Source organism: Schistocerca nitens, chromosome 12 (assembly GCF_023898315.1).
Source record: "Schistocerca nitens isolate TAMUIC-IGC-003100 chromosome 12, iqSchNite1.1, whole genome shotgun sequence".
Lineage (NCBI taxonomy): Eukaryota > Metazoa > Arthropoda > Insecta > Orthoptera > Acrididae > Schistocerca > Schistocerca nitens.
Genome location: NC_064625.1, coordinates 35,011,639 through 35,026,070, shown reverse-complemented (window position 1 = coordinate 35,026,070; position 14,432 = coordinate 35,011,639). Strand labels below are relative to the sequence as shown.

The window sequence follows — 14,432 nt, the reverse complement described above, 5'->3', positions numbered from 1 at the left end:
AAAAAATTGTTAACACCCATCATGTTGAACAAAAGAGGAACTGACACCTAGGACATGCGATAAATCGGCCATAGCAGAATATCTTTATCAAAAAAGGGTGATCATGAAATCAAATTCAGTGAGACGAGTGCCGTATCGAAAACCTCGCATTATCATGTATAGAGGCTATTGGGATCTTTAAACACTATAATAATTTTAACAAGAGGAAGGTGTTTTATTAGATAAAATTTGAATGTCAACATTGCAACATAAGATTGACGATATATTACTTTCAATGGAGAATGTTGGCGGTATGAGTTATAATCTCATAGCCAATGTCATGTGACACTGGTGCCCTCAACACTGCCTATATATTTAGCACTCCATCTAGTTCTGGCTGCAATTCGCCATTTCACCTCTGAAGATGTCTCCCGCAGTCAGAAACGAAACATTAAGAGAATTTTATACATCAACCACGGCCTAAGAGCCCAGAAGTTTTAAATTATGTAAAAATGTTCATTTATCATATTTTAGAAAGTAAAAGATATTAAATCTTTTCTCCTTACATGTATAAATGAAGTACCCTGCTCTATTCTTTTTGTAAATCTGGACTACTCTCACAAACTGTTTTAGAGTGTTTTACATGGTTTTCTTAATAGTAGGCTGATTTAAGTGGAAACTGTATATAATATACAAAAATTTTGAGTTAAATTGGCTGAACTAAGAAGATTTAGTTAATCACCACTGTGGCAACTACAAACTGCCATCTACCAGTGAATGTAAGATGAAGTTTAAACACTCTAAAGTTCTGGAATTCCCAGTATCAATATCTTAGCAGTATTGATATCGACCACATGCAAAAATCAAGATTCTTGATTTGTTGGATGGGTGAACCGTCCACATACTCAGGTTTGTACAGAACCCTCAGTGCACGGGTCCTACTCTCACCTTTTTTTAACCTACATCTGATTTGTGAACATGAAAGGTATAATAACATGAGCAACACACTTCTACAAGTTTAATACTCTTGATCAGGGTCTATTCTGCAAATCACCCATCTTTCATTACATTCTTTAGCTTCAGCACAGTCTAGTTTTACCATCTCCTCAGTTTTCAGTTCAAGAGTGACAATAATCTACATACAGAAGGCAATGTGCCAACTGACTGAGCCACTTGACACATCATCGCCCAACCCAAACTAGTCTGAATAGAAACTTGAAATTTACAGAGGGTGTTGATCTACTGAGGCATCATTCAGTAAGGGATTTTTTTTGAAAGTCACCAAAGGATGTGAAACAGGGGATGTAAGGACTTTTGAAAATATGTCACCATTAAGGCAGTTCTGAAGTAAACCTGTGAGAACTGGTATTTTGTTTCTTGGTCAGAAGTAATGAAATAAGTGTTTTACTATTTTGGAAATTTAACCGCTGTGGGAGTGAAACAGTAAGTGAAAATTGGTTTTCAAAATAAATTATTAAAGAATTACTGAAGTATTTTTAAAGCTACAGCTCTGTAAATTGATATTTCGATTCTCGGTTACAAATAAAAATGTGTTTCAGTGTTTTTGGAAATTCAACCTCTAAAGGGGCGAAATAAGGGACGCAATGTATCATGTAAAAAAATTCATTATGAAAGCATTTTTTAAAGCTAAACCTATTAACATTTGAATTTAGCTTCTCAGAAATAAAAAGTTTCGCCATTTTTGTATTTTCAAGTCCGACCGAGGGTGAAATAGGGGAAAAATTTAAGACAATAGTACATTTTATTTAAAGCTAAATCTATGAAAATTGGCATTTCACATCTGAATTAGACGTGAAGAAAAATACCACCACCAAAACACAAAAGGCATGACTAACAAAAACTTTTGACTCCAGCTACCTGAATCACCTTTTAGCCTGACACACAGTCAGTAAATACCATTCTTCTATGGCCTTAATTTGTGTGAAAAGTTGAGGTGTTGCAATTTAGAACACAAAAAATTCTATTTAAGAAAAAATCTGTGCAGGCCATACGCAAGGGAAGCTGAGGACACTAAGCTAATAATCACCAAATGTAACTGAAATGAGAGAAAAGTGCATTAATAATTCCAGTGGCTGCACTATAGGACTTCAGCCAAATATTAACAGTACAATAAGACTTCCAGTGTGTTTACAATTTTCTTCCCTGGCTTGACTATTACAAAAAAATCGCAATTTGTATCAGACACGTGCACTGAGGTGGTTTGTTAGCAAACTTATCCATCTGAAGAGCATAGAAAGGGATAAATCCTACTGTCATCCCTCTGTTATATAAACAATATTCCACTGTTTAACACTCCTGACAAATATTTCATTCAAAAGTTCATTAAGGAACAGCAATTCCACAACTAATCTGAATCACTTTTGTTGCTACAGTTTAAAAATCTGTTACGCTATATTAAGTTCTAAGCAACAGTGGACTTTCAGCGGCCAGGTTTGTGAGCCTTATTTCACGGTGATGTCCTAACATACAGCTACAGACATCCACAACATGTTAGAAAATATTAAAACATGTCTGGGTTGCAACAGCCTTCATTTCATGTTCATCACGCCAAGAAACTGGGATGCTTTGCAAGTTAAATACTGACTTCATTCCCTGCCCCCTCCCCACTCTTAATTACAGAAGGACTTCTGAAACATCTCTACAAACTTTAAAAAAAATCAAGTTATCCTGCTGAGTGAAGCTACAATAGCTACAGGTGTAAACAGCCTTTCTTATTTCTGTTACCAGTGCAAGGAACCGAGTACAATGAAACTCCACATCAGAATCTTTCTGAAAACTCAGGACAAGTTGTACTGACAGTATTTCTAAATGAAACAAAAGTGAGCAGTGTTGGGAAATCTGTGACTGCTGCCTGTTAGCACCTCTCTAATTTTAACACTGAGTAGAATGTTTAGTATCTGAATGATATTTTCATTATCACTATTGAGAAATAGCAGTGACCACTTCTGGTTTTTTAAGCAATGGCAATCGCTACAGAAATGAGATCTACTTAGTAGAACATTTGAGAAAGACAACAAACATTTCAGCTTGTTTATCACCTTCAACACAAAGTACTTCCTAAATTTAACATGTATAAGTAAAATGCATGAACACTGAGGGGAAAAATGAGTTGTGGAAGCACAACGGGAATTGTGTAATCCATTTGCATCATACCTACTGTTGAAAACAACCTTCCGGATATAACACCTGAGTCACATAATAATGTTTATTGATTTCTGCCCTTTTATTAGATTAAAAAATTGTTTTCAAAATATAAACATTAAATCATCAAATTTACTTCCTTCTGAAACGGTACCATTATGTATATTCCTCACTACTGTCCAATATACAACATTATAATGTTTTCATTCCAACTTTAAAATTTTTATGTCACTGCAATCATCGTGGGACTCTGCTGTGATCTTCAGTCATTGTGAAACTCTTAGCCAAATGTTTGAAAACAATTCATCCTCACTGACATCTGACACTGGCTGCAAAATACACTTATAAACTGATAATCAACCAATTAAGCAAATATGTCAACTACTGAAACCAGAAATGTTATGTACCACTGTTTCATTACGTACAGCACCTCATGACTAGATTGAAAAAGGTATCTATTTATTGTATTTTCTTGACAAGCTTAGTAGCATGCAAGACCTCTGAACTATTGCACCATCAATAGTGGCTTGACATTTTGAAATATTCAGGGAGACAATCTTGTGAACTAATACATTACTTTCAATTAGTAAAAAATATCCACTCAGGCTTCTTTAAAACTTCACAAAAACCGCACCTTGGCGATATAATTATATTCGAAAATGGCAGGCCATGTAGTTCAATTTATTTTGTTGCGAAACTAAACGTCTCGCATGCCACGTGAATTGTAACTACACATACTCGAATATAATCTCGTAACATCTTTAAGCCTCTCATAAAACCCGTGGCCGCAAAAAAAATTAAGCAATGCCGGAGCATGAAAATGTGTTACGCGTACAATGACGAAATTGTGCAATTACAATACCTTACATACTGCTACGTCCGACTCACTGCTGTTACAATACAAGGTAGTTATCAACAGATTGGAGAAGTACATTCCTTTATAAAGTCCCAGTCTCCCCACCACCCGTTATTGCGCAACTACGTGCGTAGAGATTAGTCAGACGACGGTCACCAACATTTTTCACCCCTTCCCCACACCTTCCTCGTACTCGATTGACGGCACTGCAGTTTTCCTCGAATCCAGAGATTAAAGCTAAGAACTACACCACAGATATATTTATAGTTTTGGGAGGGGTATACACTGCGAACATTATTTCTTCAGTTCAATTTTAACCATTACGACTTTGAGAAATGTCGATCGTCAAACGGGATTGGAAATACTGAAGCCAATTGAAACTGTGGCCTCCGGTATCCTTTCCCAGAGGACAAATTTAGGTACATTCGTAAACATTTCATCAAATAGCTTAAGTATGTTAACACTCAAAATTTAGAGAAATGAACATTTTCATACATTTTGTCATGTATATGAGACTTTAAATGGTCTCCGAAAACTTGCTGCAGTGTGTGTATAATTAATGAATCACATTTGGTCTGATATATATTTTAAAAGTTCCCTTGAATTTAAGGAATTTGCAGAAAATCTAAACCAGGGTAGCCAGATACGGATTTGGTGACTTCTCCTCCCGAATGGTAATCGAGCCCCTTAAACAGTACATCTCGTCACTGAGCTTTATTTTCTTAGACTTAAAACTTTCTCGATTCCTAACAATAAAATGTATATATGGAGTGTCTTCTTAGGTGACAGAATGCAGTGGGCCTAACTTGTTCTTGAAACCAAATCAGCGTCGCATGTGCTCAATGAAAGTACAGTAAGGCATGTTTCGGATTTAATATGAAGAGGTAGCAGTAAGATTGCACATACCTATTATGAGGGTATGATGAAGAACAGTGTAACAAAGCTAATACTTCCAAATATTTTTGAAAACTATGTATTTGGCAAAACATTGTTCTTATTATTTATTTCCCTTCAATTAATTAATTTCTTTATTTATTCATACACGTTTAAGGATTTGTACGAAATCAGTGTCATAAGGAGTAATTTAAAATCAAATTTGATAGTGGTAGATTGGCAGGGTAGGAAAATGTTTATTTATTTTATTTGGTTCGTGACATCTTTTGTAGATATAAGACAGTCAAAATATAATGCAGAGATAAACATTACACGTTTTTCACATAATGGCAATACAAAAATTAATCATAATATTATGATGTGTAATTGATAATCCACAAATGATTCCTAAAGACCATACAGTTCGATAATACATACACATGAACACAGTTAAACATAAAGACAATACAGAAATTAATCATAATTATTCATCCAATGCTAGTAACATTTACTTCATATATAGTTAATAATTCCTATAGACAATATGATTAGACAATACATGTGTATCACCAAATGCATACAATTTACTTTACATGTTTACTATTTATGTTTCTCAGATACTGGTGGTATTTGCTATTACTGCTAATTTTGCATGGAGTAGGCTACTGTACTACGCTTCATTTGCAGAGAAATTCAATAACAGGGTGGAAATTGTGGTTCATCTTTCTTTGCTTATCAATTTTACACTGAATAGAAGTTTATTGTACAATTTTGTTGCACTATGTAGGACAGTTTTCTGATGGACAGATGTTCTGACATGAGATGCATGAAAATTATTGCAGTGTCTTGTCTTGTGATTATGTACAGAGCTGTTTTGTTTATAAACATTCGAATCTGTTAAATATTCTCTTACAAAGACTATTGCTTCATGTAGCCCTACAAGCATGGAAGGTTGAGGATCTTTAATGTTTGGGAAAGAGCAAATCTCATCTCTTTTTGTTGCAGATGATTCTAAGAACTTGTTTTTGTGTTTTGAATATAGTTTGGCTAGACGGTGAATTTCCCAAGAATATGATTCCATATCTGGTTGCAGATTGGAAATGTAGATGATACGCCTATGGTACAGTTTCATTATTGAAGGTCGACTTCAGTGTTCATAACGTATAGCAAATAGCTGGCAGTTTACCTATTAGATACAGAATATGTGTGTTCCATTTGAGATCATCCTGAAGATGTATTCGCAAAAATTTCGCATCAGCAGGCAGTTTTAAGCTTTTGTTGTTTATTTTAAAATGAATATAATTCTGTTGCTTTTTATGGGTATGTGAAAGTTCATAGCTACAGTTCTTTCAGTAGTTATAATGAGATTATTTCTTTCAAACCAGTCTGACATTTGCATCAGTATCCTATGTGCTGATGACTGAATGTCTTTATAAAGATCACATTAGCAAAGCGCTCATGTTATCTGCAAACACAGTTTTCTCTTTGGCATGAACGGAGTCATTCAGATCATCTACAGCTACATTTACATATACATCTGCATCATACTCTGGAAGCCAACTAGTGGTGTGTGGCGGAGAGTGCTTTTTGTACTAATAACTCTGTTCCCCTTGCGAATTGCACGTAGTAAGAATGATTGTCTATAAGCTTCTCTATTGGCTCTAATTACTCGAAATTTCTCCTCATGGTCATTACGCAAGATGTGTATCAGAGGAAGTAAAATATTGTCTGACTCTTTCTGGAAAGTGCTTTCTCGATAATAAATCTCTCCATGATGCACAACGCTTCTCTTGTAAAGTCTGCCAAAAGAGTTTGTTGAGCATCTCTCTGTTGGATCGTCTCTATCCCTTCTATCTCTGTATGCAGAAGGAAGGTGATTGCGCCTAATATGGAAACCCGTGGCACACCATATTTTATGAAAACTTTCCCTGATGAGTATGTTATTGTTTTTACAGCGTGTCCAGTGTGTATGTCACGTTTAAGAATTAGTTTTTGTTGCCAGTTTGTAAGGTACGATTTGATCCATTTATTTGAAATATCTTTAATACTCTTACTTTCTATTTTGTGTAGTAGGGTAGAATGATCAATAACATCAAACGCTTTAGATTAGCCTGGAAATATTCCAGCAGTGATTTCTTTTTAGTCTATGGTTTTCAGGATTGCATTTTCATACTCATAGAGAGCTGTGGCTATAGATCTAGATTTTTGGAAGCCATGCTGATGGTTCAATGCTAACGAGTATTTGTTTGTAAATTCTAATAGCCTAGAGGCCTAGAACTTCTCAAAGATCCTTGAGAATCCACTAAGCTGTGCTACTGGCATACAGTTGTTAATAGTATATGTGGTTCTCTTTTTGTGCAATGCTGGGATGTTAGTAGCCTTTAAAAGATAAGGAAATGTACCAGTTGAAAAGGAGTGATTAATAGTAAATTTCAGAGGATCAAAAATATCCTTCCCTGTTTCTTTTATAATGCAGCCTGGATATCAACAGTACCACATGAAAGATTCGTTAGTAGCTGATTGTCAGAATGAGCTCATCTTGTGTGACCTGGTTGAGAAACATTGATCCTTTGGGAGGTCTTCTGTAACTGGACACTGGCTAGAAAAACAGCAAATGGATACTGTAAGTATTCCTGGCATCCTACTAGGCAATTCATTTTGCACATCTTTTCACAAACATGAAGGTAAAGCAATATTTGTAAAGCAGAATTTAAGGTATACAGCAATTGACACACATCCTGATTTGATAAAAGAAAAGTATCTTGAAGTAGCAATCACTGAACTTTCTGGCATATACCTAGTTATTGTCATTGTATACAGATCCCCCGCCGGAAATTTTGAAGACTTCCTATGTAACCTAGAAATGTGGTTGAATACTCTAGAACCAACTAAAAATAAGATCGTTTGTGGTGCTTCAACATTGATTTTTTGAAACAATCAACTCACAGAGATGGACTACTGTACATGACAAAGGTTTGCAATCTAATCCCCACTCTAAACACATATACAAGAACCTGTTTAAACAATGAAGTTGTCTTGGACCAAACGTTCGTTCAAGAAACCTACTACCCAAATAAGACTCAAGTAATAAATATAGGCTACAGGGATTATGAGGCCCTGTTGTTAATGTTGGAGCTATTTTCAACAAAAGAACCACCTAAAAAACAAGTGAATGTAGGGACTTCAGTAATAATAACATTACACACTTCTGCAGCTTACTAAGCCAAGAAACATGGGATGAAGTGAACAACAAGATAGATACAAATCAAATGTTCAGCAACTTTCATGGTACATATAAGCTTTATTTTGACAGCCTTTCCAATTATGAAACATAGATCAAAACAATCTAGGGGTAAAAGTTAGGTCGCAATTGACATAAAACCCCAAGTGTGAGGAAAAGAGACTCACACTCATATGAAAAATACAAAGCTGTATCATTAGAAATAAGAAATTATATAAAAATATACATCAAGATTTACCACAAAGATATTAAGGAAGCAAAGAAAACAGATGCATGATGCATATATCTCCAAATCAAAAAGCAATACACATGCCACATGGTAACCTACCAGATCTGAAACAAACAGAAAGCCATTTGTAAAAAATGGTAACCTATATTGGAAAGTTGACAAGTATGTGATGCCAAAGTAGTGGCTTTAATGACTATTTTAGCAATATAGCAAATGACCTTATACAAAAAAAAACTTTCAAACTAAAAATACACACTATCAACTAAAATGTACACAATACAATAACAGAAGCATACATAAAGATGAACTGATAATGGCTTATACTTACTTCAGTGGTTAATATGGAATGATGCAATTTTAATAAGAAACATTTCATATACAAAAGAACATTATAAAAGAACGAACACAAAATGTATTGAACAAATGTAAATTAGTGTTAAGAACTATTTAGTAATTTAGATTGTCTTCTGGCCAATAATGAAATTACCAAGTTATAAACAGCCTTTTCTTTCACCAATTCTTTGTCTTTTATCTTCAAAGTTATTTTGTGGCACAAGATATACCTGTGCTCTAATACATTAAACAGTTTTATACCTAAATATTCCTAAATGCACTGTCTTTCCATAAGTCTAGTTATAGATATACCCACAGTTAATGGTTCACAAACACTATCTTGACGTACAGACCATTTTGCACAATAACAGTTCCAGCTGAAAGAAGCCTTACAACATATTTTAATTTTGAAATTCCACACACTCATCTGATGGCCTTCTTCCTGCAGGTAAGTATATTTCTGGCCCTGGATAGTCACCATACAAAAGAGTGCCATATCATTAATGGCAGTGAAAAAAGTACAATATGAACTAAGCAATAGTGATTTAGAAACACATGTGTATATATTTTACTCAACAGATAAATAATATGATAACTTTCGATATATATTCTATGTATAACTGATACAAGTCAATTTCGAATCCAGATATAATCTAAGGATCTTAAAAAAATATCCATAGAATGTCAGTATTCAATCAACTGAAAATAATGTTCACAATCTTTTCCTAGTTAATAATTAAGTTATTAGCTTCAAACCACATATTTGCTAATTTTAAGACACTCTTCATTTTGTAGTTTAATTTGTTCACATCTTTTCAAAAATTTATTAACGTTATTAAAGCACAAATTAACATAGTGTATTACTTGGTACATAATTTACAAATATTGTACACAACTTAGGCACAAGCAGTGATCATTGTGGGACACCTGTGAGTTTTCTTACACCTTCGCTCACAATATTTTTTTTAAAAAAAACCTTACCAGAACGAAGTCTACAAGTGTCCCAGACTGTTGTAGGAAGCGACACATCAGAGGATGTGTACCAATGGTTTTTTAGAAACCGCAAATTGTATATTGCAATTTGATAACTGCTCTGTGCTGTGTGATTGATTAAAACAACTTGAACTTCTTCTGTGAACGACTTCGAGCTCTGGTCATATGATAAGCAAAAAATGGACATTGTAAATTAGTAATAAAATCCTGCCAATATCAGATTGGTGCCACATCAAAGTGTTGCATCTTCCCGGTAAGAATAGCTGTAAAATAGAACTTGTAACACCATAAATACTGACATAAAAATGTGATCCTGTGTATGAATAAAGATTCAACACAATGGTAATTCAAAACCAGTTCCGTATATTAGAAATCATTAATAACTGCAGACTATGGCTCTCGGGCGAGATGTCGGATGTCATAGTGAAAACTCCACAATATTTCGTCAGCGCAACTGGTCGACATCTTCAGGTGCGACGAACACACTGCTAAGGCAGGACCAGAGCCCCCTATTTATGCCAGTCTTAGGTAGGAAGCGCGTGCGTGGAGGCGCCAAATTCGATGGCCAATAGCGACGATATTAACCGATAGCTGGAAGGACAGCAACACCACCTACAGGATGAAGAACCAAAGACTTCGGCGCACGCGGGAAGGCTGCCGCCGCTGCTCTGCACTGCCATCGGTCGCCCCAGCGACCTCTGTCGGAAGCCGCCAGCGCGGAGGCTGCCGCTGTTACTCTGCGCTGCCATCGGCCGCCCCAGCGACCTCTGTCGGAAGCCGCAAGCGCGGAGGCTGCCACTGTTACTCTGCGCTGCCATCGGCCGCCCCAGCGACCTCTGCCGGAAGCCGCAAGCGCGGAGGCTGCCGCTGTTACTCTGCGCTGCCATCGGCCGCCCCAGCGACCTCTGTCGGAAGCCGCAAGCAAAAATGCGCGTCCACGAAGGCGCCTTGATTATCCTCCCGTTGTCAACAGTATATTTATGTTGCTGGCGAATCGTAATCCGTCTTATGACCAATAGTACTCCTCTCTGCTCGAAGCGAGTTCAATATCGCCAGTGCTGGATCCCAAGCTGTACTAAGCTGAAAGCCCGTGTCTCTGCTTACAAGATTCGTCGAGCTACATATTTCCACTGCTTCCTTAATAACACTGTCCCAGTACGAACTCGTCGATGCGAGAATTTTGGTATGTTGATAATTCATAGAATGGCCTGTACTGAGACAATGCTCGGCCACTGCAGACTTTTTTGGTTGCTCCAGACGAGTGTAGCGTCGGTGTTCAGTACATCTCTCTTCTACAGTGTGACAAGTTTGTCCGATGTACGACATGCCGCAGCTACAAGCAATCTGGTAAACACCGGGTCTTCTTCGACCAAGGCTGTCCGTAGATGAGCCCAAGAGAGCTCTGAGTTTTGCCGGCGGACGAAAGACACATTTAACTTTATGCCTCTTCAATAATCTTCCTATTTTTGAAGAGACACCGCCGATGTATGGCAAGATGACCATTCCCCTTTGTTATTCGCCTTCTTCCACTTCCTCAGGTTGGGTAACCCGCTTCGGTTGTAAGGCATGGCGAATCTCCCGTTCGGAGTATCCATTTTGTTGGAAAGTGGTACGTAGATGGAGTAGCTCATTGGATAAGCTCTCTGAGTCTGATATGGCTCGTGCTCTGTGAACCAACGTCCTCAGTACGCCACTTAGTTGCGAAGGATGGTGACAGCTGGTGGCCTGTAAGTATAAGTTCGTGTGCGTTGGTCTACGGTACACTGCGTGACCTAATGTGCCATCTTCTTTTCTCCGTACCAACACGTCCAGGAATGGAAGTTCGCCGTTTTTCTCCATCTCCATAGTGAACTTGATGTTGGGGTGAAGCGAGTTAAGATGCTCAAGAAAAACATTCAGCGATGCAATGCCGTGAGGCCAGATAACAAAGGTGTCGTCCACATATCGCCAAAAACACGTACGTTTCAAATCCGACGTCTGGAGTGCTCTCTCCTTGAAGTCTTCCATGAAAAGATTAGCCACAATTGGTGACAGGGGACTACCCATTGCGACGCCGTCAGTCTGTTCAAAGTATTGCCCATTAAATAAAAAGTACATTGAGGTGAGCACATGTTGGAATAAGTCTAAAAGTTCCCCATCCAGCTTCTCGCTAATGAACAACAACGATTCCTGCAATGGTACTCGAGTAAAAAGTGAGACTACGTCAAAACTTACGAGTATATCTGATGGTGGGAGTCGTAAGTTCTTGAGCCGACAAATAAAGTCTTGTGGGTTACGGATATGATGCACACACTTTCCGACTAAAGGGTTCAGTTGTGCTGCCAGATGTATCGCGAGATTATACGTTGGTGACCCAATATTACTCACAATAGGCCTCAGTGGCACATTATCCTTGTGAATTTTGGGCAATCCGTATAGCCTGGGAGGTACGGGCGCCTGTGTACGTAGTCTCTTATCAACCACATCGGAGATCGTGCTGTTTTTGAGGAGCTCCAAATAGGAAGATTATTGAAGAGACATAAAGTTAAATGTGTCTTTCGTCCGCCAGCAAACCTCAGAGCTCTCTTGGGCTCATCTAAGGACAGCCTTGGCCTAAGAAGACCTGGTGTTTACGAGATTCCTTGTAGCTGCGGCATGTCGTACATCGGACAAACTTGTCGCACTGTAGAAGAGAGATGTACTGAACACCGACGCTACACTCGTCTGGAGCAACCAGAAAAGTCTGCAATGGCCGAGCATTGTCTCAGTACAGGCCATTCTATGAATTATCAACATACCAAAATTCTCGCATCGACGAGTTCGTACTGGGACAGTTATTAAGGAAGCAGTGGAAGTATGTAGCTCGACGAATCTTGTAAACAGAGACACGGGCTTTCAGCTTAGTACAGCTTGGGATCCAGCACTGGCGATATTGAAGTCGCTTCGAGCAGAGAGGAGTACTATTGGTCATATGACGGATGACGATTCGCCAGCAACATAAATATTCTGTTGACAACGGGAGGATAATCAAGGCGCCTACGTGGACGCGCATTTTTGCTTGCGGCTCCCGACAGAGGTTGCTGGGGCGGCCGATGGCAGCGCAGAGCAGCGGCGGCAGCCTCCGCGCGTGCGCCGAAGTCTTTCGTTCTTCATCCTATATGTGGCGTTGCCGTCCTTCCAGCTATCGGTTGATATCGTCGTTATTGGCCATCGAATTTAGCGCCTCCACGCATGCGCACTTCCTACCTAAGACTGGCATAAATAGGGGGCTCTGGTCCTGCCTTAGCAGTGTATTCGTCGCACCTGAAGATGACGGCCAGTTGCGCTGACGAAATATTGTGGAGTTTTCACTATGACATCCGACGTCTCGCCCGAGAACCATATATACAACATATCCGTCGGGAAAGCCTCAAGCAACACTGCAGACTATGATGCTTACATTCTAATGGCAGGAATAAGAAAGACACCATTTAACAACCAGGCTTCTCTTAGTTGTTCTCTAAAAAGTTTGAAGGCTGCACCTTCTTTCACTGCACAAGTATTTACACCCGAAATCTCTGAATCTTTATCAACACATCAAATATTTTTACACGTACAAAAATAATTGTTGGGAAGGAGGCCAGTTGTAGTAACCGAGTGCGTGTGAGGTGTGCTTGCTTGTATGAATGAGTGTGTTTTCTTTGCTGAGGAAGGCTTTGGCTGATAGCTGTATGTGTGAGAGGCTTTTTGTTGTGTCTGTCTGCGACTAAATGGGTCATCTTTATGGCGAGTAGCAATCTATCCTATTCCTTATATCTGTTTATCTTCTTCCGTTATCATTTTCTGGATGCATTTTTCATTTTGCTGTCAACCACACTGAAAACTATCTGATCCCTAACCGCAACATTTCTGTCTTTCACCATAATATGGAACTGAGCTAGAAATTCAATCTGGTTTTCAATTTATTGTTTCTCAGTTTGAGTACTGTTGGCAGATTTTTACATAAATTGCAGACCGCAAAAAGGCGTCGACGAAGGCTTCGGATTTCTCCAAATTACACTTTTATCGCCTTTGTCAGCCACAGCAGTACGATTCAAAAGTATGACTGATGAGAAGAATATAGATGCACCACTGCTGATCTCGTTGATGAACTTTTGCTTGTATACTTGAGCAGTTTATCCATCACAGCCTCACTTACAACTCAAGGTACAACTGTCAAGTATATATTGCAGTAATTGTGTTTTTCACCACATCATCAACCTTACTTAAAATGGTCCAGCAATGCCTACAGTTGCACTTTTGCCGTGGTTTCAGTTACAGTGATACTCGATTTTAATACCTAACAATATTTTTTACCCAACAGTATTTTGGGGTACGATGGACACACCGATGTACAGCAATTCTTATTCGTCACATCTCGTACCACGAGATATGTTGCCTTAGACAATTACCTGAGATAGCTCTGATATTAGTCGGCGGTTATCTCGTTTAGCATCATTAAGTGTCTCTAGTATTTGCCTGCTCGCTAGAGTGTATTTGTTGTAACCATTTTCATTAATTGATTGACGACTCCATGGAGTCAGTCAGTAAACTGGAGGCTGCAGGGGGACCAACCACACAAAGATTCATTTGCATGGTTTTCACCAGATCACAGGCGAATAGTCCAGTCTGACATTTGGAAACTTACCCTGCAATTTTTCATGCAGGTAGAATACACCAAAGAAATGCACAGTCAAAATTTAACTGATAAGGGGCATTGCTAGTATCTTTTTAAATATTAGAAATGACCAAGAACCGCTTATAATAGC

At 38.2% G+C, this 14,432-nt stretch overlaps 1 protein-coding gene across 1 annotated transcript in view; it reads right to left on the bottom strand.

The window, feature by feature from the left end:
* LOC126215062 (F-box/LRR-repeat protein 7-like) overlaps positions 1-4,178 on the bottom strand; it is a 67,109-nt gene extending 62,931 nt beyond the window's left edge. Inside the window, exon 1 of the mRNA XM_049941711.1 lies at positions 4,004-4,178. Within this exon, the coding sequence (XP_049797668.1) occupies positions 4,004-4,075 (72 nt within the window). The 5' untranslated portion in view covers positions 4,076-4,178. The remainder of the gene's footprint in view (positions 1-4,003) is intronic.
* Positions 4,179-14,432: the final 10,254 nt, after the last annotated feature.